The following is a 27,074-nucleotide window of genomic DNA, read 5'->3' as shown; positions in this document are numbered from 1 at the left end:
AGGCCCCAAAGCCGACGCCGACGCATGCTCTCCCTGACGTCAATTCTACAATCGGAGAGGAAGTTCCGCCCAGCCAGGCAGCGATAGGCTGGCCCGAACTTCCTCTCCGACTGCAGAATTGACGTCGGGGAGAGGAAGACTGATTGGCCCGATAGATTAGATCGCCAAGACAAAGTGAGTCCTGGGTGATCGACTCACTTTGCCTTGGCGAACTACTGGCGCCCCTGCCTCGGGCCCCCTGTCAGTTCCGGGCCCTGCGGCCCTGCGGCACACCAGGCAACATCTCGCGGCACACTAGTGTGCCGCGGAACAGCGGTTGAAAAACACTGCTCTAGGGTATACATATTCAGGGCTTCCAGTCTCTCCTCATACGTTTTCTGGCGCAAGCCTCCTATCATTTTCGTCACCCTCCTCTGGATCGCCTCAAGTCTTCTTACATCCTTCGCCAGATACAGTCTCCAAACTGAACACAATACTCCAAGTGGGGCTTTACCAATGACCTGTACAGGGGCATCAACACCTTCCTTCAAGTTTCAAGTTTATTTAGTCTTGATGAATCGCCTATATAACTTGCTAGGCGATGTACAATAAAAACAACATGTATTAATAAATGAAACAAGTACAATGTTAAAAATGACATAAAAACAAATTTGATTGTGTCGACATATAACATACTTTACAAACTGATCAAAAACCTAATTTCACAATAATGTGAGGGTAAGACATACTCGACATGTGAGGCTAAATAGGGGAGTAGTTACAATTTTGATAGAAGAGAAGAAGAAACATGAAAGGGAAAAACAAAAGGTGGGTAAAAGATGGCTGTTTAAAAAAAAAAAAAAAAAAAACGACTACTGGCTATGCCTCTCTTTATACAGCCCAGCAACCACTGCCTTGTCACACTGTTTTTTCACCTTTAGATCTTCGGACACTATCACCCCAAGGTCCCTCTCCCTGTCCGTGCATATCAGCTTCTCTCCTCCCAGCATATACGGTTCCTTCCTATTATTAATCCCCAAATGCATTACTCTGCATTTCTTTACATTGAATTTTAGTTGCCAGGCATTAGACCATTCCTCTAACTTTTGCAGATCCTTTTTCATATTTTCCACTCCCTCTTCGGTGTCTACTCTGTTACAAATCTTGGTATCATCTGCAAAAAGGCACACTTTTCCTTCTAACCCTTCAGCAATGTCACTCACAAACATATTGAACAGGATCGGCCCCAGCACCGTACCCTGAGGGACTCCACTAGTCACCTTTCCTTCCTTCGAGCAACTTCCATTAACCACCACCCTCTGTTACCTATCAGCATTCTACTGTTTTGTTGGAAGCTGTGTTTCTATTTCATGACATGTTATTATGGTTTCTCTGCATAAAAAAAAAGATGGCTCCTTTGCCATGAAGGTTGACCTTTAAGGCGGGAGAGTGTTGGCTGAACCCTTCATTGGTTGGGCCAAGGGCTGGGTCTGGGCTTTCAGGGGGTTCCCTGAGCCAGAGGAGAGGGAGAGACACTTCACTGGCCCAGTGCAGGATTAGGCTTTGCTCAGCCCCAGGAGCCCAAGTTGGCAGCTGCCGCAGTGCTTGCTGGGGGAAATTTCCCCCCCCTCAGGGTTAGAAAGGAATTGGGGGGAGGAGCTTCACGCCCAAGGCTGAGAGACGCTCTTTGCTTCTGGCTCTGCCCCTTTTAGTGCTGATTGGTCAGAATGGGCCGCCCCCTAGCAAGACTAAGGGAGAAAGGAGGAGGAGTTTGAGCTTTGTCCTAGCTCAGGAGCCAGCGCTGCCAGGGAAAGCAAGTCTGCGAGCTGGAAGGCGGGTGACGTCACAAGGGAGAGGGCGGAGCTTCACAACGAAGTCTGAGAGACGCTCTTTGCTTCTGGCTCTGCCCCTTTTAGTGCTGATTGGTCAGAATGGGCCGCCCCCTAGCAAGACTAAGGAAGAAAAGGAGGAGGAGTTTGAGCTTTGTCCAACTCAGGAGCCAGCGCTGCCAGGGAAAGCAAGTCTGCGAGCTGGAAGGCGGGTGACGTCACAAGGGAGAGGGCGGAGCTTCACGCCGAAGTCTGAGAGACGCTCTTTGCTTCTGGCTCTGCCCCTTTTAGTGCTGATTGGTCAGAATGAGCCGCCCCCTAGCAAGACTAAGGGAGAAAAGGAGGAGGAGTTTCAGTTTCATCCGCTGCTGATTGGTCAGAATGCTCATTGCTAGAATTTCCCTGAGGGCGGGAAAAGTCTTTGTGGCCAGAAGGAAAGCGAGTCGTCCATCTTGTGCTCTTCTCTCTCTTCCCAGCCCCAAGAGGGAAATGGCTGCAGGAGCTTCTGCTCAGGTAGGAGCTCCCCCTCCCCCACCCCCACTTTTCCTGGCAGGGGGAGGGGAGGGGACTTGGAATGACTTCGTTTGGAGGCTTAAGGGGCTGCCATTCAGCCTCTCCTCACCTCATGGTCCAACAGAACAATCCAGTCTCTCATTCCATGTGATTTGATCAATTCCACTAGGTCACTTGGCGCCACTTCCACGCTCCATCCACATGGACACTAAGCAACTTACCTGCGCCAGGTCTACAATAATGTCTGATGGTGATGCTGAAGGGCTGAAGTGTTCCTGGTTTGTGTTTCAGATGCAGGTGAAGTTTGAGGACGTGGCTGTCTCTTTCTCCCAGGAGGAGTGGGAATATTTAGATGAAGGGCAGAAGGAGCTTTACAGGGAGGTGATGAAGGAGAATTATGAGACTCTGATCTCCCTAGGTAAGGACTAAAATATTCAACTAATATGACACAATTTTCCTTTGCTCCAGAAACTTCCAAGTGTGATCTGGATTTCTCTACTAACCTCTATCTTAAGCTGACAGTGGGAGGGACCATGAGACCATCTTGTGTGTCCTACAATTTTTTCCCCTTTGAAATCAGAGACAGATTATTCTCTTTTTCTTGAAGAAGAGCTAAATTGCAGGGTCAGAGTAGCCCAAATGGTCAGAACCTGGCTGCAGAAGATTACATTGTACAGTTGTGGTGGGCAGTCTTGTAATGAGAGATGATTTTCTTTCATTACCAGCTTTTCAAAGCAACTACATTACGCGGCTGCGTTTGCCGTTAGACCACAACGGTAATGTTTTGAAATATAGAATGACACGGGGAAAAAATCTGTCCCCGTCGCTGCACCATCCCCGGCCCACCATCCTCTGCACCGCCCCGTCACCGCCTTTCCCTTCACTGCCCCGTCACCATCACCGCCATCCCATTCACCGCCCCGTCACCATCCCCGCAGCATCCATATAAGCCTCAGGACTGCGAAACAACATGAAGACAGAAGAGAGTCCTGCCACTACTACTACTGCCCTGAGAATCTGTTTCAGTGCCTCTGCCCTGTAGTAAAAACCGAACATAAAATAAATCAATTAACTTGTCCTCCCTTTCAATGACGTGTCCCCCAAGTTCACCTATAGCTCAAATCAGGTCAATTGTGCACACTAAAAATGCAGGAGGATCTGGAACATGAGCGCAGGCAGGCAGTGATACAAAAACAGCAGACACCCGACCGACTGCAGTGTTCCGCCATCTCCCTTCCTCCATCTCACCTTAGATGTAGAGTATGCTGGCTTTCTTTTTCGCCCAGCCGCATGTGCGGTAGAGAGCTGCACGGGAACGGGGACGACGGGAATCCCGCGGGTCCCGCGGGTTCCCCCTTTGGGTCACGGGGATCCTGTGGGGACGCCCCTAGGGTCGCGGGGATCCCGTGGGGACGCCCCCTAGGGTCGCGGGTATCCCGTGGGGACGCCCCCTAGGGTCGCGGGGATCCCGTGGGGACGCCTCCGAGGGTTGCGGGGTTCCTGCGGGGCTGGATGTACTCAGTCGCGCGGCTCTTCTCCCTACCTTCTCTGCTTGCAGCACAGAGCCGAACGGAAGTCTTCCCGACGTCAGCGCTGACATCGGAGGGGAGGGAGGGCTTAAACAAAGCCCTCCCTCCCTCCGACGTCAGCGCTGACGTCGGGAAGACTTCCGTTTGGCTCTGTGCTGCAGGCAGTGCAGGTAAGGAGGAGAGTAGCCTCGCGGTTCGAGTGGCTACCAAGGGAGGGGGCGGTCCGCCCCGCCACACCCCGCCCCGGTTGCAGCATAGCCGGCCAGGTCACCTTACTTTTGTGGCACTTCCCCGACCGACCGACAACAGCCCCGGTCCGACAATCCTCCCTGCCCTGTAGCCGCGAATCTAAATTATCTTCTTACAGCAGCTGTAATAAGGTAATTTAGATTCGCAGTTAAGGGCAGGGAGGTTTGTCGGACCGGGGCTGTTGTCAGTCGGTCGGGGAAGTGCTACAAAAGTAAGGGGACCTGGCCGGCTGTGCTGCACCCGGGGCGGTAGAGAAGGAGGGGGGGAGAAGGACGCTGAAAGCACATGGGGAAGACGGGAGGAGGGGGGGAAGGACTCTGAAAGCACTTGAAGACAGAGGAGGGAGAAGGACGCTGAAAGCACATGAGGAATACAAAGGGGTGGCGAAGGACGCTGAAAGGCCATGGGAAGGGCGAGGGAGGGAAGGACTCTGAAAGCACTTGTGGAAGACAGAGGGGGGAGAAGGATGCTGAAAGCACATGGGGAAGACAAAGGGGTGGAGAAGGACGCTGAAAGGACATGGGGAAGACAAAGGGGTGGAGAAGGATGCTGAAAGGCCATGGGAAGGGCGGGGGGGAAGGACTCTTAAAGCACTTGTGGAAGACAGAGGGAGGAGAAGGATGCTGAAAGCACATGGGGAAGACAAAGGGGTGGAGAAGGACGCTGAAAGGACATGGGGAAGACGGGGGGGGGGGTGGAGAAGGACGCTGAAAGGCCATGGGGAAGACAGAGAGGGAGAAGGACGCTGAAAGGACATGGGGAAGCAGAGGGGGGAGAAGGACACTGAAAGCACATGTGGAAGACAGAGGGGGGAGAAGGACGCTGACAGGACATGGGGAAGATGGGGGGAGAAGGACGCTGAAAGGAAATGGGGAAGAGATAGTAGGGAGAAGACGCTGGCAGGGAAGAAGACAGATGCCAGACTATGGGGGGAGCGGAGAGAAGAAGATGGGTGCCAGACCAATTTGGAAGGGGGAAGAAAGGGAGAGGCACAGTAACAGAGCAAATGGAAGATGCAGAAGGAAGAGAGACAGTGGATGGAAGGAATTGAATGAGAACATGAGGAAAGCAGAAACCAGGCAACAAAGGTAGGAAAAGAATTATATTTCTTTTTTTTTATTTTGCTTCAGGATAAAGTATTATATTAGTTGTGTTGATAAAAATTTATAAACATTAGAGGCTCTGGTAGAAACCCATTTGCAAAGTATGTATTCTTCCCAATTAATATTTTCAAATTAATAAAGTCTTTTTGCTTATTTGTAAATGGGTTTCTACCAGAGCCTTTAATTCAGTAGCATAATTAAATGAAATAACTATTTCTGAAGTTTATATGGACGGGGGGGGACGGAGAGGATTCCTCGCGGGGACGGGTGGGGACGGAGGGGATTCCTCACGGGGACGGGTGGGGACGGAGGGATTCCTCACGGGGACGGGTGGGGACGGGTGGGATTCCTCACGGGGATGGGTGGGGACGGGTGGGACTTTGGCGGGGACGGGTGGGATTTCTGTCCCCGTGCAACTCTCTAATGTGCGGGTGCTCATTTGTTCAATATTCTCCTCTGATGCAACCGGAAAAGTTGCAAGAGAGGAGAAGATTGATGAGCGCTGCTTGGCAAAAAAGAAAGCCGGCATACTCTACAGCAGTGGTTTTCAACCTTTTTACATCCGTGGACTGGCAGAAATAAAAGAATTATTTTGTGGACCAGCAAACTACTAGCACTAAAATTTTAAAACCCTGTTTCCGCCCCATCTCCGCAAGCTCAGTTACCTCAGTAACTATAGAAAAATAGACAAATATAGTGCAAAATATAGACAGCAGATATAAATTCTCAAAACTGACACATTTTGATCACTAAATTGAAAATAAAATAATTTTCCTACCTTTGCTGTCTGGTGATTGATTTCATGAGTCTCTGGTTGCGTTTCCTTCTGTCTGTGTATCCTTTCTTTCATTTCTTTCTTTCTGCACTTAGGCCCAAGAATTGTCCCTTTATCCCAGGACAAGCAGGCATGATATTCTCACATGTGGGTGACGTCATCTACGGAGCCCCAGCACGGACAGCTTTTCAAGCAAACTTGATTGAAGTTTCAAGTTTGCTACACTGCACCACGCATATGCATGCCTTCTTGCCCACTAGAGGGCGCATCCCCACCTCGTGGTCCTCAGTTCAGTTTTTTCCGCGGAGCCAGAAGCCCTGTGGAAATTGAGCTCCTGTTTTTCTGCCTTCTGACACCGCGTCTGGGTTAGTTAGCTCGGTCGCTGTGCTTTATTTGTTGTTTTTTTCTACTAGTACCGTCGTTTATCGTCAAAAGTTTATTTCTTCCGTTCGGCTCCGGGGGCTCCCGGGAGCCGCGGGACGTCGTTCGTTCCCGGCCCCTTTTCTTTTTCATGTCCCGTCCCTTGACGGGCTTTAAGAAATGCACCCGGTGTGATCGGTTGCTGTCAATTACCGATCCGCACCGGTGGTGCTTGATTCGCTTGGGTCCGGAGCACCCCACTGACTCCTGTGAGAGGTGCTCCACTTTTCAGTCCAGAGCGCTCCGCCGACGCCGTGCCCGGATGGCGGAGCTCTTCTCTGCGGACCCCGCAGCGGGGAAGGCCTCGACATCGGCTTCGGCCTCGACCTCGGCCTCGGGATCCTCGCCCCAGCCGCGTCCCTCGATTTCATCGAAGCCTGCTGCTCCGACAAAGCCTACCTCGGGTAAGTCCCCGCTTCCCTCCTCAGCTCCAGGCTCGGCGAAGAAGCCATCCTCGGGCTCCTCGTCAGCAGGTGGGTCGGCTTCGGCCCAGCCCAGGGTTGGCAAATCTAGTGCCCCGAGGGACTACTCGAGACCGAGGTCGCCCTCCAGGGAGCACCCCTCGGCCTCTGACCTACCGGCCATGATGGGGATCCCGGCCTTCCAAGACTTGCTCCGAGCGTTGATTACCTTGGAGCTGTCAGGAGCCATCGAGCAGCTGCAGCAGGCTTCGGCCTCGACTGCGCCGGCCTCGGCGTCCTCGGTCTCGGTGCCCTCGACTTCGGGTGCCGGTCTCGCCCCGACCTCGACCCCGACCTCGCCCTCGACTTCGACCTCGGAGGCCCAGCCTGAGAGGACCGTTAGGCCTAAGGACAAGGTGCGTCGGGTCAGGAGGATATCCTCGTCCTATTCCTCGAGATCTTCCCGGGGCTCCTCGCCCTCGGGCCGGCCTCGGGCGAGGCGTCATCCGAGGAAACCCAAACGTTCTCGGGGTTCTCCTCGGAGACGTGGTCGCTCTTCGCCGCTCGAGGGCGAGACCTTGCGTGTCTCGGAGCTCCGCCTCTACAACCCAAGCCTGTTTCGTTCCCCCGCGAGAGGGGGTTCGAGAGACTCTTCCCCGAGACGGAGGGGGCGCGCCTCGATGCCTTGTACCCCCGGGGTTTCCCCCAAGGGCTCTTCGGGGCGCAGGCGTTCCCCAACCCCTTCGAGGTCGCTCGATGTGGCCTCCTGGGGATCGGGGTCTGGCAGGGAACCGCGGTATTCCCGCGAGGCTTCCCCCTTCTGTTCGGCAGGGAGATCTCGAACCCCCTCGCCGCCCGCCAGAACCTCCTCCTTCTCCAGGTTCGTGCAGGATATGGCACAAGCCTTGGGGCTTGACTTAATGGCGGGTTCTCAATATACCAAAGAGTTCCTAGAGGAGCAGGACCTTCCTACTCCCCCGAGGGAAACTCCTCGCCTTCCCCTGAATAAAGTCCTACATCAAACCTTCCTTAAGAACTTGGACTCCCCTCTTACAATCACTGCGGTGCCGTCGAAGATGGAGTCCAAATACCGGACCGTTCCATCTAAAGGGTTCGATAAGCCTCAACTCTCACACCAGTCGCTGATTGTGGAGCCGGCGCTTAAAAAGACTCAGCCATCCAGAGTCTCGGCGGCGGTCCCGCCCGGAAGGGAGGGGAGGACCCTAGACAAGTTTGGTCGTCGCCTCTACTCTAATTCCCTTATGGCCATCAGGGTCCTCAACTACACATTTACGTTTTCATCCTATTTGCGTAGCATGGTGAAGGACCTACCTCAGTATCGGGAGGTCATGCCTGCTTCCCATCGAGAGGGGTTTGCCACATTCATGTCCAACTTGTCTCAATTGCAGCTGTACCTGTTCCACGCTGTGTACGACGCGTTTGAGCTTGCTTCGAGGGTCTCGGCCTTTGCGGTGGCTATGCGCCGGCTGGCCTGGCTCCATACCCTCGATATGGATTCTAACCTACAGGAACGACTGGCAAATTTACCATGCGTGGGTTCAGAATTATTTGATGAATCCTTGGAGGCGGCGACCAAACGTTTGTCGGAACAGGAGCGCTCCTTAGCCGCAAAAATCTTTCCGGCCGCCCCCGAGGAAATACCCGCAGAAGTCTACTCCTGCTTTTTCTAGACCTCCGGCCCGGCGCCCTCCCCAACAGGGTAGAGGGGGACAGCCGAAACCTCCGGCGCAGGGAGCGTCCAAGCCAGCTCCGTCCTTTTGACGGGCTGTGCGGATGGGGGCGGGCCCCCTCCGCAATATCACGGGACCCCCTCCCAATCGGAGGCCATCTCAGGTCCTTCTCTGTGGCTTGGACAGAGATAACATCCGACGCATGGGTGCTCCGGATCATCTCCGAGGGCTACTCGCTGAATTTCTCAGCCACGCCGCCGGACCATCCCCCCGGAATGTGTCCGTGCAACCGCAGCCAACTTCCCCTTCTCCTTCTGGAGGCCAGGGTCTTGTTGAGCTTACGGGCGGTGGAACCAGTGCCCCCAGACCAACGGGGGACGGGGTTTTACTCCCGTTACTTTTTGGTTCCAAAGAAGACAGGGGACTTACGCCCCATTTTGGACCTCCGGAAGCTCAACAAATTCCTGGTCCGGGAGAAGTTCCGGATGTTGTCACTTCGGTTTTATACCCTCTGTTGGAGGAAGGGGATTGGATGTGCTCCCTAGACTTGAAGGAAGCCTACACTCATGTTCCGGTGCATCCCGCTTTCTGCAAGTATTTACGGTTCCAGGTGGGGGATTTGCACCTTCAATATCGGGTCCTCCCATTTGGCCTGGCTTCGTCCCCTCGAGTCTTCACGAAGTGTATGGTGGTGGTTGCGGCAGCCCTGAGGTCGCAGGTGCTGCAGGTCTTTCCCTACCTGGACGATTGGCTGATCAAGGCCTCCACCAGGGAAGGGGTTATCTCAGCGACCCGACAGACTATCATCTTCCTTCAACGTCTGGGGTTCGAGGTGAACTTCCCCAAGTCTCAGTTGAGCCCGACTCAATCCCTTCAGTTTATCGGAGCCGTGCTGGACACGGTTCGCCTCCGTTCCTTCCTCCCTCCTCCTCGGATGCAGGCACTGCTTTGATTGAGTCGCCAGGTTTCGCTGATGCCCGCACTTTCTGCTCATCGCATGTTGGTGCTCCTGGGCCACATGGCGTCGACGGTCCATGTCACTCCGTTCGCCCGATTGCACATGAGGCTTCCTCAGTGGACCTTGGCCTCCCAATGGCGTCAGGAGTGCGATCCACTCTCTTGCCCGATAAGGGTGACTCCCTCTTTGAGACGCTCGCTCCGTTGGTGGACAAACTCTTCCAATCTTTCAGGGGGTTTGCTCTTTCTCGTTCCGCCGCATCACAAGGTCCTGACCACGGATTCTTCGGAGTACGCGTGGGGGCTCATCTCGACGGTCTGCGGACCCAGGGTCTATGGTCGGCGGAGGACCGTCTTTGTCACATCAATGTGTTGAAGCTTCGTGCCATTTTTCTGGCGGCTCGAGCGTTCGGCCACCTACTCCAAGACCAGGTAGTCCTCGTACGCACGGACAACCAGGTGGCGATGTATTATGTAAACAAACAAGGGGGAACGGGTTCTTGGGCCTTGTGCCAGGAAGCCCTGCGCCTTTGGCAATGGGCGGTCTCCCAGAACATCTTCCTACGTGCGGTTTACATCCATGGAGAAAAGAATTGTCTCGCAGACAAACTCAGTCGTCTTCTCCAGCCGCACGAGTGGTCGCTAAACTCCAGAGTCCTGCGCGAGGTCTTCGACCGCTGGGGGACCCCTCAGTTGGATCTCTTTGCTTCCCCGGAGACTCGCAAACTGCCCTTCTATTGTTCCCGGATGTTCTCCCAGGACCGTCTCGAGGCAGATGCCTTCCTTCTCGACTGGGGAGGGAGATTCCTTTATGCGTTTCCTCCTTTTCCTCTAATAATGAGGACGTTGGTTCATCTCAAGTCATCCAGAGCCACTATGATTCTCATAGCGCCACGTTGGCCTCGTCAGCACTGGTTTTCCCTGCTCCTTCAACTCAGTGCCAGGGAGCCTCTACTTCTGCCAGTTTTTCCCTCTCTGCTGTCTCAGAGTCGGGGTTCGCTGTTGCATCCCAATCTTCAGTCTTTACATCTGACGGCTTGGTTCCTTTCCCCCTGACTTCGGAGGTCAGAGAGGTATTGGAAGCCTCGCGCAAGACCTCGACTTGGCTTTGTTATTCCCAGAAGTGGACCAGATTTTCATCCTGGTGTGCCTCGCACCATCTGGACCTGAGTTTGGTTCCGGTGTCCTCGGTTCTGGAATATTTGCTACATTTATCCAAGTCTGGGCTGAAGACAACTTCCATCCGGGTGCATCTCAGTGCTATTGCTGCTTTCTATCGGCATCTAGAGGGTCGTTCTCTCTCTCTTCATCCTCTGGTGGTTCGTTTCATGAGGGGTTTAGTTAATGTTAATCCTCCGCTGAAACCTCCTCCTGTAGTTTGGGATCTGAATGTGGTCTTGGCTCAGCTGATGAAACCTCCCTTTGAGCCAATTGACAAGTCTCTTCCTAAGTTTCTCACTTGGAAAGTGATCTTTTTACTTGCGCTCACGTCTGCTCGTCGAATTAGTGAGCTTCAGGCTTTGGTTGCGGACCCGCCCTTTACTGTGTTCCATCATGACAAGGTGGTTCTTCGCACCCATCCCAAATTTCTACCTAAGGTTTTGTCTGATTTCCACCTCAATCAGTCTATTGTCCTTCCGGTGTTCTTCCCGAAGCCCCACTCTCATCCTGGTGAGGCAGCTCTTCACACGCTGGACTGTAAGAGGGCGTTGGCTTTTTATCTCCAATGTACCAAGTCTTATAGGAAGGTTCCTCAATTATTTTTGTCCTTTGATCCTAATCGGCTGGGACATCCTGTTTCCAAGCGCACCTTGTCCAACTGGCTAGCTGCTTGTATTTCTTTTTGCTACGCTCAGGCTGGTCTCACGCTCCATGGTCGAGTCACGGGGCATAAGGTCTGAGCGATGGCAGCTTCTGTTGCTTTCCTCCGGTCTACTCCTGTGGAGGACATATGTAAAGCTGCCACTTGGTCTTCGGTTCATACGTTCACCTCCCACTACTGTCTGGACACTTTGTCCAGAAGCGATGGCCGGTTTGGCCAGTCGGTGTTACGTAACCTGTTTTCCTAAATTGCCATCCTCCCACCTGCCCTTTTTTGGTTGGCTTGGAGGTCACCCACATGTGAGAATATCATGCCTGCTTGTCCTGGGATAAAGCACAGTTACTTACCGTAACAGGTGTTATCCAGGGACAGCAGGCATATATTCTCACAACCCGCCCTCCTCCCCGGGGATGGCTTCTTTGCTGGTTATGGAACTGAGGACCACGAGGTGGGGATGCACCCTCTAGTGGGCAAGAAGGCATGCACATGCGTGGTGCAGTGTAGCAAACTTGAAACTTCAATCAAGTTTGCTTGAAAAGCTGTCCGCGCTGGGGCTCCGTAGATGACGTCACCCACATGTGAGAATATATGCCTGCTGTCCCTGGATAACACCTGTTACGGTAAGTAACTGTGCTTTCTATTCCCTCCCTCTTTCCTTCCTATGTCCTTAGTGCCCCCGATGCCTCCTTCCCATGTCTTTAGTGCCCCCGGTGCCTCCTTCCCATGTCCTTAGTGCCCCTTCCTGTCTTTAATAATAATAATAATAATAGTTTATTTTTATATACCGCCATACCCATGCGAGTTCAAGGCGGTTTACATTGAGTTACATTAGGGTCTGCTTAGACAGGCAGATTTACAATTATTTGTCAGAATTACAGATTTGTTATTTGAAGTACAGAATAACAGAGTTTCAGTTATTTATCAGCTTTATTTGAACTAGACAGAGGATGCGGAAAGGGGGGAAAAAGGGGGGGAAGGCCTCATAAGGGGGCCGGATTGGGGAGAAATTGTCAGGGGGGGAACAGTTTGGGTCTTGTTTGCGGAATAGGTGAGTTTTAAGTGATTTTCTGAAACCGAGGTAAGTGGGGGCCTCTAGTATCATTTGTGCTAGCCATGGGTTCAGCTTGGCAGCTTGGAAGGCGAAAGTTCTATCAAGGAATCTTTTGAAGTGACAAAGTTTGGGTGAGGGGAAGGCGAACAGCTGAATACGACGGGAATTCTTGTTGGTGCGGTAGAGGTTGAAGTGAGGGTTGATGTAACTTGGTGAGGAACCATTTACCGCCCTGTAACAGAAGCATGCGAATTTGTAAAGGACTCTAGACTCGAAAGGCAGCCAGTGGAGTTGGTGGTAGAATGGGGTGATATGTTCCCATTTCTTTAGGCCAAAGATGAGGCGCACGGCGGTATTCTGGATTATTTTTAGTCTTCTGGTTGTTTTCTTCGTGGCGTTAAGGTATATGATGTTGCAATAATCTAGAATGCTGAGGATAGAGGATTGTACAAGAAGGCGGAAGGAAGTGTCATTGAAGTATTTTTTTATAGTGCGAAGTTTCCAAAGTGCAGAGAAGCTTTTCCTGATGACGAGGTCGGTGTGATTTTCTAAAGAAAGATTTTTATCCAGCGTGACTCCCAGGATTTTTAAGGTTGGTTCGAGTGGGAAGGTCATTCCTTTCAGTTGAATTGTAGTTTCTTTGATTTTGTCGTTGGGGGTGGCTAGGAAGAATTTAGATTTATCGGGGTTTAGTTTCAGTCTGAATGCTAGCATCCAGAGTTCGATCTGGTTGAGGATGTTTGTAGTGTGGTCGAGTATTTCATGTGAAAAGTTGGTGAGTGGGATGGATATTGTGATGTCGTCTGCATAAATGAAGAATTTGAGCTTGAGGTTATGAAGAAGGTTGCCTAGGGAGGCCAGGTAGATGTTGAATAGGGTGGGGGATAAGGGGGAGCCCTGTGGGACCCCGCAGGTGTTGTCCCAGCTGTAAGAGAAAGAGTTGTTCTTGCATACTTTGTAGGATCTATTTCTTAGGAACCCCTGAAACCAGTTAAGGACCTGGTCTGAGATGCCGATGTGAGCCAGGCATTCAAGGAGAATGGTGTGGTCTACCAGGTCAAAAGCGCTGCTCAGGTCAAGTTGTATGATTAAGGCACTTGAGCCCTGACTGAAGAGCGTGTGTAGGTGGTCGAGAAGGGAAGCTAAGATGGTTTCCGTGCTGTGGTCAGTACGAAAGCCTGATTGAAAGTCGCTGAGTATGTTAAATTTATCAAGGTATGCAGAAAGTTCCGCCTTTACCAGCCCCTCCGCAATTTTGGTGAATAAGGGGATACTGGCGATCGGTCTATAGTTAGATGGGGAATTGGGTGGTTCATTCGCATTTTTTATAATAGGGGTGATCATAATATGGCCTTGCTCAGACGGGAAGTTTCCTGAGGATAATAGAAAATTAACCCATGTCATCATTTTTGCTTTGAAGCAGGGGGGTGCCGTTTTCATGATATTTGGTGGGCATGTATCCAGTTTGCAATGGGAGTGTGTATATTTGTTGTAGTATGAGTTGAAGGTTTGCCAGTCGATTGCTGCGAATTGTTTCCAACAGAGGTCAGCTCTGGCTCCTAGGTCTGGGTTTGATAAGTAGATGTCTGGGAGAATGGGGAACAGCTCGAGGGGATTGGGGCTGGGGGGTAGTGTTAATCTTAGTTTTTGAATCTTGGTGTTGAAGAAGTCAGCGAGGGAGTCGGCAGTTAAGGTGGATTCTTCGTGTATGTTTGTGTGGGTCTCTAAGTTATATAGGTCATTGACCAGTTTGAAGAGATTACTGCTGTTGGTTTTTATGTTTCCGATCTTAAGGGAGTAGAAGTTTTTTCTTTTTTCATTTGTGAGGGTTTTGTAATTTTTTACTTTTTGTCTCCAGGCCGATCTGTGTTCAGGGGATCCCGTTTTTTGCCATAATCTTTCAGCTTTCCTAAGGTCTTTCTTGTATAGCAGCAAATCATGGTCGAACCAGCCTTCTTGGTTGGGGGTTCTGATTTTGCGGGTTTTTGGGGGGGCAATCTCGTTTAGTATGTTGGTACTGGTCTGGATCCAGGATGTCATGAGTTGTTCCGTTTGTTCGGTAGGATTGGTGTTAATTTCGTAGTGGGACCAGAATTCTGTTGGGTCAATCTTTCCTCTAGTAGTGTGGGTTTTGATGGATCTTGTTTTGCCGCTTTTCTGGAGTTTGTTTTGGCATCCGATGGAGAAGGTACATAGGCGGTGGTCGGACCAGAGGGAGTCCGACCAGTTTTCTTGTTTCCAATAAAATGTGGGGTTGGATAGTTCCTTGGAGGAGAGAGTCACCAGATCTAACTGATGACCTCCTTGGTGGGTTGTGACAGGGGGGTGTTTGTCATATCCTAATTGGGAGAGCAGAGACCAAAGGTCTGCTATTTCTGGTTGGTCCGTTTTTTCAAGGTGTAGGTTGATGTCCCCACATAGTAGGTTATAGGGGCTTGTTAAAGAGTTGGTTAGGAGGGATTCTGCGAAGTTCTCTTTGATCGTGGTCCATTTTTTTGGAGGTATGTAGAATAAAGTTATGGTTAGTGAGGAGGGCAGAGAATTTGAAGTTAGGGAGATGGTCAAGATTTCTGAGTCGGGCGAGGATATTGTGTTGAGAATGGTACCTTTTAGGTGGTCTCGGAAGATTATTGCAAGACCTCCTCCTCTTCCCCATGTTCTGGCTAGAGAGAGAATCTTGTATCCCGGTGGTAGACAATCTTTTATGATAATATCTTTGTCTGATAGTAACCAGGTTTCAGTGAGGAGAACGAGGTCAGGGTTAGTTTCAATCAGCCAGTCTTTGATCAGGGACGCTTTGTTTCGCATTGATCTAATGTTTAGGTAAGAGCCAAGTAGGGACTGATGTGTGGAATGGTTGATTGGGGCGAGGTGGGAGTATGCGAGTTTTTTTAGGGTTCTTGGTTTTGTTGGGTGGAGCTTGGTTGGTTTGTGGGGATATGAGGGGATTATGGGCGGATGGGTTTGGGGGTGGTCTTGTGTGGTGTGGTGGGTGTATATGGGGTTTTTGGGTTTTACTGATCGGTGTAAAGTGAAGTGGATGGGGATGATAGAAGCCTTGGTGTTGTCTGCCTTACAGAGCCTGGTGGTTAGCAGGTAGAGTAGAAGTAAGGCTACACATTGGTGTGTGTTTAGCCAGGCCATTGTGGAGGGCTCGTCCGGCTATAGTAGAGTTTGGTATTATCTTGTATGGTGCAGTGTACTTTAGTATGACATGTACCCTATATAATACAATACAATACAGTGCGGGATAATACTATATAACATATATCCAGTAGAATACAATATAATACAATACAGATTGCTAAATTAGAGTAATCTGATACGATGCAGTTCACAACAGTATGCTCCAATACACAACTAATCTGATTTAATCCAGTATAGTCTAGAACAATAGTCTGAACATACCGTGCGGATTACGGCTTAATAGGATTTGTTTGCGGCTGTTGTGGGGTGTTAATGTGTAGGGTGTAGCTCTGTCGTAAGTAGGTACCAACTACAGTGTGCAGAGAACTGACTGTGGTGTGTAAAGTGCTGGCGAGTTATAGAGCTAAATAATTAAGTAGCAGCAGTACTTATCCGGATGGGTTGTCTGTATGTGCAGTGTCAGGGCCTGTAGTGGAGGTCGGAGGTCGTCTCTGTTGTCTGGGCTTCGAGTGTAAGGGTTCCGGAAGCAGATTTCGGTGAGCACCTATGCTAGTGCCTCGCACAGGTGCTTCGCAAAGGCGCGTGCTAAGGCGCACACGCCTTTGACGTGCGCCTTCGATGGCACGCCGAACGGCTGCGCGCCGTTGGGGCGGTGCTTTTATTTCCTCTGTCTCCTGCTTGGTTCGGGGTGGGGGGCGGAGCAGTGCTCCCACGCTCCTCACCGGCTGTGCTGGGGCGAAGAAAAAGTTGGCCCGCTTCCCTCCGAGCGGCGGCTGGATCAAAAGGCCGCGCTTCGGTGGGGCGGTGCTTTTATTTCCTCTGTCTCCTGCTTGGTTCGGGGTGGGGGGCGGAGCAGTGCTCCCACGCTCCTCACCGGCTGTGCTGGGGCGAAGAAAAAGTTGGCCCGCTTCCCTCCGAGCGGCGGCTGGATCAAAAGGCCGCGCTTCGGTGGGGCGGTGCTTTTATTTCCTCTGTCTCCTGCTTGGTTCGGGGTGGGGGGCGGAGCAGTGCTCCCACGCTCCTCACCGGCTGTGCTGGGGCGAAGAAAAAGTTGGCCCGCTTCCCTCCGAGCGGCGGCTGGATCAAAAGGCCGCGCTTCGGTGGGGCGGTGCTTTTATTTCCTCTGTCTCCTGCTTGGTTCGGGGTGGGGGGCGGAGCAGTGCTCCCACGCTCCTCACCGGCTGTGCTGGGGCGAAGAAAAAGTTGGCCCGCTTCCCTCCGAGCGGCGGCTGGATCAAAAGGCCGCGCTTCGGTGGGGCGGTGCTTTTATTTCCTCTGTCTCCTGCTTGGTTCGGGGTGGGGGGCGGAGCAGTGCTCCCACGCTCCTCACCGGCTGTGCTGGGGCGAAGAAAAAGTTGGCCCGCTTCCCTCCGAGCGGCGGCTGGATCAAAAGGCCGCGCTTCGGTGGGGCGGTGCTTTTATTTCCTCTGTCTCCTGCTTGGTTCGGGGTGGGGGGCGGAGCAGTGCTCCCACGCTCCTCACCGGCTGTGCTGGGGCGAAGAAAAAGTTGGCCCGCTTCCCTCCGAGCGGCGGCTGGATCAAAAGGCCGCGCTTCGGTGGGGCGGTGCTTTTATTTCCTCTGTCTCCTGCTTGGTTCGGGGTGGGGGGCGGAGCAGTGCTCCCACGCTCCTCACCGGCTGTGCTGGGGCGAAGAAAAAGTTGGCCCGCTTCCCTCCGAGCGGCGGCTGGATCAAAAGGCCGCGCTTCGGTGGGGCGGTGCTTTTATTTCCTCTGTCTCCTGCTTGGTTCGGGGTGGGGGGCGGAGCAGTGCTCCCACGCTCCTCACCGGCTGTGCTGGGGCGAAGAAAAAGTTGGCCCGCTTCCCTCCGAGCGGCGGCTGGATCAAAAGGCCGCGCTTCGGTGGGGCGGTGCTTTTATTTCCTCTGTCTCCTGCTTGGTTCGGGGTGGGGGGCGGAGCAGTGCTCCCACGCTCCTCACCGGCTGTGCTGGGGCGAAGAAAAAGTTGGCCCGCTTCCCTCCGAGCGGCGGCTGGATCAAAAGGCCGCGCTTCGGTGGGGCGGTGCTTTTATTTCCTCTGTCTCCTGCTTGGTTCGGGGTGGGGGGCGGAGCAGTGCTCCCACGCTCCTCACCGGCTGTGCTGGGCGAAGAAAAAGTTGGCCCGCTTCCCTCCGAGCGGCGGCTGGATCAAAAGGCCGCGCTTCGGTGGGGCGGTGCTTTTATTTCCTCTGTCTCCTGCTTGGTTCGGGGTGGGGGGCGGAGCAGTGCTCCCACGCTCCTCACCGGCTGTGCTGGGGCGAAGAAAAAGTTGGCCCGCTTCCCTCCGAGCGGCGGCTGGATCAAAAGGCCGCGCTTCGGTGGGGCGGTGCTTTTATTTCCTCTGTCTCCTGCTTGGTTCGGGGTGGGGGGCGGAGCAGTGCTCCCACGCTCCTCACCGGCTGTGCTGGGGCGAAGAAAAAGTTGGCCCGCTTCCCTCCGAGCGGCGGCTGGATCAAAAGGCCGCGCTTCGGTGGGGCGGTGCTTTTATTTCCTCTGTCTCCTGCTTGGTTCGGGGTGGGGGGCGGAGCAGTGCTCCCACGCTCCTCACCGGCTGTGCTGGGGCGAAGAAAAAGTTGGCCCGCTTCCCTCCGAGCGGCGGCTGGATCAAAAGGCCGCGCTTCGGTGGGGCGGTGCTTTTATTTCCTCTGTCTCCTGCTTGGTTCGGGGTGGGGGGCGGAGCAGTGCTCCCACGCTCCTCACCGGCTGTGCTGGGGCGAAGAAAAAGTTGGCCCGCTTCCCTCCGAGCGGCGGCTGGATCAAAAGGCCGCGCTTCGGTGGGGCGGTGCTTTTATTTCCTCTGTCTCCTGCTTGGTTCGGGGTGGGGGGCGGAGCAGTGCTCCCACGCTCCTCACCGGCTGTGCTGGGGCGAAGAAAAAGTTGGCCCGCTTCCCTCCGAGCGGCGGCTGGATCAAAAGGCCGCGCTTCGGTGGGGCGGTGCTTTTATTTCCTCTGTCTCCTGCTTGGTTCGGGGTGGGGGGCGGAGCAGTGCTCCCACGCTCCTCACCGGCTGTGCTGGGGCGAAGAAAAAGTTGGCCCGCTTCCCTCCGAGCGGCGGCTGGATCAAAAGGCCGCGCTTCGGTGGGGCGGTGCTTTTATTTCCTCTGTCTCCTGCTTGGTTCGGGGTGGGGGGCGGAGCAGTGCTCCCACGCTCCTCACCGGCTGTGCTGGGGCGAAGAAAAAGTTGGCCCGCTTCCCTCCGAGCGGCGGCTGGATCAAAAGGCCGCGCTTCGGTGGGGCGGTGCTTTTATTTCCTCTGTCTCCTGCTTGGTTCGGGGTGGGGGGCGGAGCAGTGCTCCCACGCTCCTCACCGGCTGTGCTGGGGCGAAGAAAAAGTTGGCCCGCTTCCCTCCGAGCGGCGGCTGGATCAAAAGGCCGCGCTTCGGTGGGGCGGTGCTTTTATTTCCTCTGTCTCCTGCTTGGTTCGGGGTGGGGGGCGGAGCAGTGCTCCCACGCTCCTCACCGGCTGTGCTGGGGCGAAGAAAAAGTTGGCCCGCTTCCCTCCGAGCGGCGGCTGGATCAAAAGGCCGCGCTTCGGTGGGGCGGTGCTTTTATTTCCTCTGTCTCCTGCTTGGTTCGGGGTGGGGGGCGGAGCAGTGCTCCCACGCTCCTCACCGGCTGTGCTGGGGCGAAGAAAAAGTTGGCCCGCTTCCCTCCGAGCGGCGGCTGGATCAAAAGGCCGCGCTTCGGTGGGGCGGTGCTTTTATTTCCTCTGTCTCCTGCTTGGTTCGGGGTGGGGGGCGGAGCAGTGCTCCCACGCTCCTCACCGGCTGTGCTGGGGCGAAGAAAAAGTTGGCCCGCTTCCCTCCGAGCGGCGGCTGGATCAAAAGTGCCCCCAGTGCCTCCTTCCCATGTCTTTAGTGCCCCAGTGCTTCCTTCCCATGTCCTTAGTGCCCCTTCCTGTCTTTAGTGCCCGCAGTGCCTCCTTCCCATGTCTTTAGTGCCCCAGTGCTTCCTTCCCATGTCCTTAGTGCCCCTTCCTGTCTTTAGTGCCCGCAGTGCCTCCTTCCCATGTCTTTAGTGCCCCAGTGCTTCCTTCCCATGTCCTTAGTGCCCCTTCCTGTCTTTAGTGCCCCCAGTGCCTCCTTCCCATGTCTTTAGTGCCCCAGTGCTTCCTTCCCATGTCCTTGGTGCCCCTTCCTGTCTTTAGTGCCCCCAGTGCCTCCTTCCCATGTCTTTAGTGCCTCCTTCCCATGTCTTTAGTGTCTCCTTTCCATGTCTTTAGTGCCCCCAGTGCCTCCTTTCTATGTCTTTAGTGCCCCCAGTGCCTCCTTTCCATGTCTTTAGTGCCCCCAGTGCCTACTTTCCATGTCTTTAGTGCCCCCAGTGCCTCCTTCCCATGTCTTTAGTGCCCCTTTCTGTCTTTAGTGCCCCCAGTGCCTCCTTCCCATGTCTTTAGTGCCTCCTTCCCATGTCTTTAGTGCCCCAGTGCTTCCTTCCCATGTCCTTAGTGGCCCTTCCTGTCTTTAGTGCCCGCAGTGCCTCCTTCCCATGTCTTTAGTGCCCCAGTGCTTCCTTCCCATGTCCTTAGTGTCCCTTCCTGTCTTTAGTGCCCCCAGTGCCTCCTTTCCATGTCTTTAGTGCCCCCAGTGCCTCCTTTCCATGTCTTTAGTGCCCCCAGTGCCTCCTTTCCATGTCTTTAGTGCCCCTAGTGCCTCCTTCCTATGTCCCTCTCACTGCCTTCCACACTTTGTCCCACCCCCAGCCCTGAAGCCTTCCTGCTTGTGCCTGTCTACCTTTCTCCCTACCTAGCCAAAGCCAGCCTGCTGCCTCCCTGCCGCTCAAAAAAAAAAAGCCTCCGTCCTTTTCCCCTTCTCTTACCGCCATGCTGCAGCTGCTAAAGCCAGAAGTCTTCTTTCTGACTCAATTCTGAAGTCGGAGAGGACGTTCTGGGCCAGCCAGGCAGTGATTGACGTCAGATAGACTTCCTGTCGGTTTTAGTAGCTGCAGCATGGCGATAAGAGCAGGAGAAAAGGAGAGGCTTTTTTTTTTCTTCGCGCGGACCGGCAGAAATTCAACCGGCGGTTGCTCTTCAGTTGAAAGGTGAGGTGGAGGGAGGGAGATGGCGGGGACCGCGCGATCTTGATTGCCTCACTGCGGGGACAAGTCCATTCACCGCTCCACGGGGCGGTGAATGGCCTTGTCCCCGTCCCGCAGAGGCCACTATTTTTTCTTCCCCGTTTTGGCGGGTTACCCGCGGCTAGCCGAGGGTAACTGCCACCGTGTCATTCTCTATTTTGAAATAAGAATTTTATGAGGGGCAACGCTGGTTATTACCCCATGAGGAAGATCTGCTTTGGACAGATTGAAACGCCTTTTTCTCCTGTTAGAAAGGCGTTGGGAGTTGTACATTCTCAACCAGCGCTGGTTCATGGGTTACACCATTTGAGATAAATGTTGCTTTCCATGATCTGAGGGTTTGTATTTACCACTTTCATGATTAGTGGTATTTTGATTTTTTTTCATTACCCAATATATTTCAATGATACAGCTCATGAAGCACACACCTGCAGATGTAGTTCTGTAGTTCTTTACACAAAATAGTTGAGGCAGGTAGGATGGGACAGGCGTAGGTGATTAAAATTTGGAATCAGAATGTGGACCTGAAATAATATAGCAATTATAAGAGGTCCTACGATCTGATCACCCACAGGAGTAACAAACCACGAGGAAAACCAGCAAGGAAAGTAAACAACCGGGACTGAAATTGCTTTTACACAAATGCAAGAAGTCTAAGAGCCAAAATGGGAGAGCTAGAAGTCATAGAGGACCTAGACATAATTGGAGTCACAGAAACATGGTGGTCTGAGGACAACAAATAGGATGTGGTCCTACCAGGGTACAAACTCTATAGGAGAGACAGGACGTGCAAGAAGGGTGGAGGAATAGCATTATATATAAAGGACTCCATTCACTCAACCAGGATGGAAACAGCAGTAAGGGCGGACGGCTTGAAATCACTATGGGTTAAGTTACCAGGAAGAAATGGAGCTGACATAAAATTGGGACTGTACTATCGACTACCTGGACAAATAGAAGCAAATGACCAAGACCTGGAAGCAGAATTGAGGCAGGAATGCAAAAGCGGAAGTGTGGTGGTGATGGGGCATTTCAACTACCCTGGGATAGACCGGAACAGCTGGTCATGGAACCAACGCGAGGAAATGCCACTCTCGACCTAATCCTCAACGGGCTAGGGAGACCCGCAAAGGATGTGGTAGTAATAGGGCCACTCGATTACAACATGATCCAGTGCAAATTAGAAGTAGGAACATCAAAGGTGAAGAGAACTACAACGACAGCGCTCAATTTCAGAAAAGGGAACTACGATGCTATGAGAAAAATGGTGGGAAAGAAACTCAGAGGCAGCTCAGGGAAGATGGAGACCGTAGAGAAAGCCTGGTCCCTACTTAAGGACACAGTGCGCAAAGCACAAAACCTGTACGTCCCCAGAAAAAGAATCAAACAAAAAACCCGGTGTGGATAACAAATGCATTGAAGAAGGCGATAGGTGACAAGAAAAGATCATTCAGAAAATGGAAAAAGGACCAAACCGAGGACAACCAGAAGGAACAAAAAAACACCAAAAGGAATGTCACCGAGCGGTTAGGAAAGCAAATAGAGAATATGAAGAGAGGCTGGATGGGGAAGCACGAAACTTCAAACCGTTCTTCAGGTACGTGAAGGGGAAACAACCGGCGAGGGAGGAAGATGGACCGTTGGATGATGGAGACAGAAAGGGAGTGGTAAAGGAGGAAAAAGAGTTAGCTGACAGGTTGAACAAGTGCTTCGCGTCGGTCTTCACAAGCGAGGACACATCCAATGTTCCAAAACCTGAGGAGATCATAAGTGGGAATCAGGATGAAAAGCTTGAGCAAATAGAGGTAAGCCAAGAGGATGTCCTCCGACAGATAGACAGATTGAAGAGCGACAAATCACCAGGCCCAGACGGAATCCACCCAAGAGTACTAAAAGAACTGAGAAACGAAATAGCGGAAACTCTCCAGCAAATATGTAACCTTTCCTTGAAAACTGGGGAGATCCCGGAGGACTGGAAAATAGCAAATGTCACGCCTATCTTTAAGAAAGGATGAGGGGTGACCCGGGAAACTACAGGCCGGTGAGCTTGACTTCGGTTCCGGGTAAGATGATGGAAACACTGTTTAAGGACAGCATCTGTGAGCACATAGAAAAAAATGGACAGCTGAGGGCGAGCCAGCACAGCTTCTGCAAGGGAAGGTCGTGCCTCACGAACTTACTGCACTTCTTTGAAGGGATAAACAGCCAGAGGGACAAAGGGGAATCCATTGACATCATTTACCTTGACTTCCAAAAAGCCTTCGACAAGGTACCCCACAAACGGCTGCTTAAGAAGCTGTGGAACCACGGGGTGAAAGGGGATGTCTACCAATGGATTAAACACTGGCTGTCAGGCAGGAAACAGAGGGTTGGAGTAAAGGACCAATACTCAGAATGGCAATGGGTCACTGTACTGCTATTATTCTTAGGGTAATGCTATATCCCACTTTCCCTTCCCCTCACCAGCTCTCTGACTGGGAAAATTAATAGCATACACAGATGACTGAAAGCATAATATAGGTTTATTCATACAATTTTATAATAATGAAATCATGAAGTAAGGAATCAATAATTTGTTACCATATATTGCATCATCACTCTGTTATCGGGGGACCAGCGAAACAGCAGAGGCAGCGCATTTATCTCATCTCAGCATCACACGGCTCGTCAGCAGTGGAGAAGTCCTGATTCCACTGAGTTCTGCCTGTCTTTTTATGCTCAAATTATGGTCAGAATCCGGTTTATGTATTGAGCTCAAACATGAGCATATCACAAACCAGTTAGGCACTTTTTTGCTCAAAGTATTATGGTCAGAATCCGGTTTATGCACATCCTGCTTCCCCCCCTTCTCTCGATTAAGTCATCCATATCTTGTTTTGACTAAATCTGGCTCGCCAGGTGCAAGTTATCTTTCTGAACTCTAGTTCCCCTTTTAAAAAAAGAAAGTTGTTATTTGGCATTAGGATCCTTTTAGTAGAAGATGGTTTCTTAAACAGCCATTGTTACTAAAAACAACTCTCAGACTCCAGGTATGTCCCATACGTATCACAGTCACAAGCGGAGTTCCGCAGGGGTCGGTGCTGGGACCGCTCCTGTTCAATATATTTATAGACGACCTGGAGACGGGGACGAAATGTGAGGTTATTAAATTTGCAGATGACACCAAACTCTGCAGCAGGGTTATAACCACAAGACTGTGAAGACCTGCAAAGGGACCTAACGAGACTGGAAGAGTGGGCAAAAAAATGGCAAATGAGTTTTAATATAGAAAAATGCAAGGTCATGCATGTAGGGAAAAAGAACCCGATGTTCAGCTACAAAATGGGGGGATCATTGCTAGGGGTAAGTAACCTTGAAAGAGACCTGGGTGTGTTGGTGGATACAACAATGAAAGCATCGGCACAATGTGCGACAGCCTCAAAGAAAGCAAACAGAATGTTGGGTATCATCAAAAAGGGTATCATGACCAGGATGAAGGAAGTCATCATGCCGCTGTATCGTGCAATGGTGCGCCCGCATCTGGAGTACTGCGTCCAGTACTGGTCGCCGTATCTCAAAAAGGACATGGCGATACTTGAGGGAGTCCAGAGAAGGGCGACTAAAATGGTAAGAGGTATGGAAAACTTTTCATACGCTGACAGGTTGGAAAAGCTGGGGCTATTCTCCCTGGTAAAGCGGAGACTTAGAGGAGACATGATAGAAACCTTCAAAATCCTGAAAGGCATAGAGAAGGTAGACAGGGACAGATTCTTCAGAATTTGGGGAACCACAAGTACAAGGGGGCACTCGGAAAATTGAAAGGGGACAGGTTTAGAACAAATGCTAGGAAGTTCTTCTTTACTCAGAGGGTGGTGGACACATGGAACGCACTCCCGGAGGTTGTGATAGGGTAGAGCACGCTACGGGGGTTCAAGGAAGGTTTAGAGAAATTCCTGAAGGATAAGGGGATTGAGGGGTACAGATAGAAGTAGAGATGGGTTATAGGAAAAGTCAGGGACCACCTAACAGGTCATGGATCTGATGGGCCGCCATGTGTGCAGACTGCTGGGCACGATGGACCTCTGGTCTGACCCAGTGGAGGCAACTTATTATGTTCTTAATTATGATACGCCTGTCTCTTACCGCAAGTAAATCTATGTTTAGGAAAAGATAGTAGCTTATTTTGTTCTATTTGGGAACAGCTAATAATGAAGATAAACACACTCAAGTTAGCCTATGGTAGTCTTGGAAACATCCATATTAGACCCAATTTGCTGTATGCCATATGTCATTCTGGGTAGGATGATTATACAATAAGGAAGTCCTCTTCTTGGTTTGCATATTTTTTTTTTAACAAAAGGGAAGTATAACTGAGTTTTTATGTTTATTCCTGGAAACAGGTTCTGTAAGGATAAGTCCTGATCTGTTATCGTGGATTAAACAAGATGGAGAGACACATATCCAGGATCCCCAGGAGTCAGGAGAGAGAGAAGTTAGACGTTCAGACACAGGTGAGTAACAAATACTCTACAGAATGATATGGGCTATAGTAATAACTACAATACAGAGTAAGAGGAGGTATTTCAGTGTACTGGTGAACAATAACTACTCTGCAGTATAAGGAGGTCTTAGATAGTAAAACAAATGACTTATCTGTACGGAGAGCAGTATATATGTCCTCCCAAGTGGATGATGTCAACTGATGGAGCCCAGCATTGGAAAAAGTTTACAAAGCCACAGAAGTTTCTAGAGCTTTCGTGAGCTGCAGACCTTGAATCTCTAATTCTTCACATTCTGTGTCTTCATGGTTGAGCACCTCAGTCCTGTCTTTTGCTTAACAGAGAAGCAGCTCCCAAGGCAGGTGAGTGGGGCTGAACAGGCAGAATACATGTTCCAGTGCAAGATATTCTAGACATGTGGGTTGTATCCCAATGGCTGTGTTCCACCTCTAAGAACATAACTTAGCGCAGTATTCCCCAGGGACGCATAATTACCTGAAGTTGGCAGAGAATTTGGTATTGGGCTGCACTCCTCTGAATCACTACCGGAAAATTCGAGAAGCCTGTTTGCAGGCTTCCCTCTACCGCAGTCCCATCTTCAATAATGTCACTTCCTCTCTCTTTGCCAGAACCATAGTAGAGGAAAACCTGCAGAGCTGGTGGGAGGCTGCTATTGAGTGGAATCTGCGTGGCTGTGATAGTGGACAATGGGGAGAAAGTGAGAGATGTTGGCTGGTGGGGGTGGATGAGAGATGCTGGCTGGGGAGAGAGATAGCATGAGATGCTGGCTGCGGGTGTTCAGGGATAGAGAGAGAGATTTTGGCTTGAGAGGGGATAGGGGAGAGAGGCTGGCTGAAGATCCTGCTAAATGAGAGGCACAGAAACATAGAGAAGAGATCCTAGATGGGGACTGAGCATAGAGACAGGGACACTGAAGCAATGCTGGGCAGAAAGAGGGACAGACATGGAGATGAATGCTTGAAGGGGAGCGACAGGGGCATGAAAGGACTGCTAGACACAGGGACATTGATTCTGACAGAGGGATAATGGATGCAGGGGAATGGAGAGGGACACAGAGGGCAGAAGCTCAGGATAGAAACAGGAGGGACAGATGCTGGACAGGACAGACGATCCTAGGAAGAAGAAAAGCAGAAAAGGGACTCTGGGACCTAAGAGAATGGAGAAATAAGCTGCTCAGACAACAAAAGACAGAAAAAACATAGAAACATAGAAACATAGAAATAGACGGCAGATAAGGGCCACGGCCCATCAAGTCTGCCCACTCCAATGACCCTCCCTATCTATCTTTGCGGATAGATCCCACATGTTTGTCCCATTTGGCCTTAAAATCTTGCACGCTTCTGGCCTCAATAACCTGAAGTGGAAGACTATTCCAGTGATCAACCACCCTTTCTGTGAAGAAGAACTTCCTAGTGTCACCGTGCAGTTTCCCGCCCCTGATTTTCCACTGATGTCCCCTTGTTGCTGCGGGACCCTTGAAAAAGAAGATATCCTCTTCTACTTCGATGCGACCCGTGAGGTACTTGAATGTCTCGATCATATCTCCCCTCTCTCTACGTTCCTCGAGTGAGTAGAGCTGCAACTTCCCTAACCGCTCCTCGTACGGGAGCTCCTTGAGTCCCGAGACCATCCTGGTGGCCATTCTCTGGACCGATTCCAGTCTCAGTACATCCTTGCGGTAATGTGGCTTCCAAAATTGTACACAGTACTCCAGGTGCGGTCTCACCATGGATCTATACAGTGGCATAATGACTTCCGGTTTACGGCTGACGAAACTCCTGCGTATGCAACCTATGATTTGCCTTGCTTTGGATGAAGCTTGCTCAACTTGATTTGCAGACTTCATGTCTTCCCTGACAATCACTCCTAAGTCTCTTTCTGCTTCAGTTTTTGTCAAGATCTCGCCATTTAGGGTGTAAAGTTTGCGTGGATTTCGGCTTCCCAGGTGCATGACTTTGCATTTTTTGGCATTGAAACTGAGTTGCCAGGACCTAGACCAGTGCTCCAGTAGAAGTAGGTCATGCATCATGTCATCT

At 51.7% G+C, this 27,074-nt stretch overlaps 1 protein-coding gene across 2 annotated transcripts in view; it reads left to right on the top strand.

The window, feature by feature from the left end:
* The first annotated feature begins 1,600 nt into the window (after positions 1 to 1,600).
* Positions 1,601 to 27,074, top strand: part of LOC117355242 (oocyte zinc finger protein XlCOF6-like) — a 41,133-nt gene continuing 15,659 nt past the window's right edge. Inside the window, exons 1-2 of one of the 2 annotated variants that reach the window (XM_033933531.1) lie at positions 1,601 to 2,739; positions 24,919 to 25,029. In XM_033933531.1, the coding sequence (XP_033789422.1) occupies positions 2,523 to 2,739; positions 24,919 to 25,029 (328 nt within the window). In that variant the 5' untranslated portion in view covers positions 1,601 to 2,522. The remainder of the gene's footprint in view (positions 2,740 to 24,918; positions 25,030 to 27,074) is intronic. The other variant, XM_033933530.1, reaches the window with a different exon arrangement.

Source organism: Geotrypetes seraphini, chromosome 2 (genome assembly GCF_902459505.1).
Source record: "Geotrypetes seraphini chromosome 2, aGeoSer1.1, whole genome shotgun sequence".
In the NCBI taxonomy this organism is placed as follows: domain Eukaryota; kingdom Metazoa; phylum Chordata; class Amphibia; order Gymnophiona; family Dermophiidae; genus Geotrypetes; species Geotrypetes seraphini.
The sequence above is the reverse complement of the archived record's forward strand: the minus strand, read 5'-3'. Positions and strand labels throughout refer to the sequence as shown.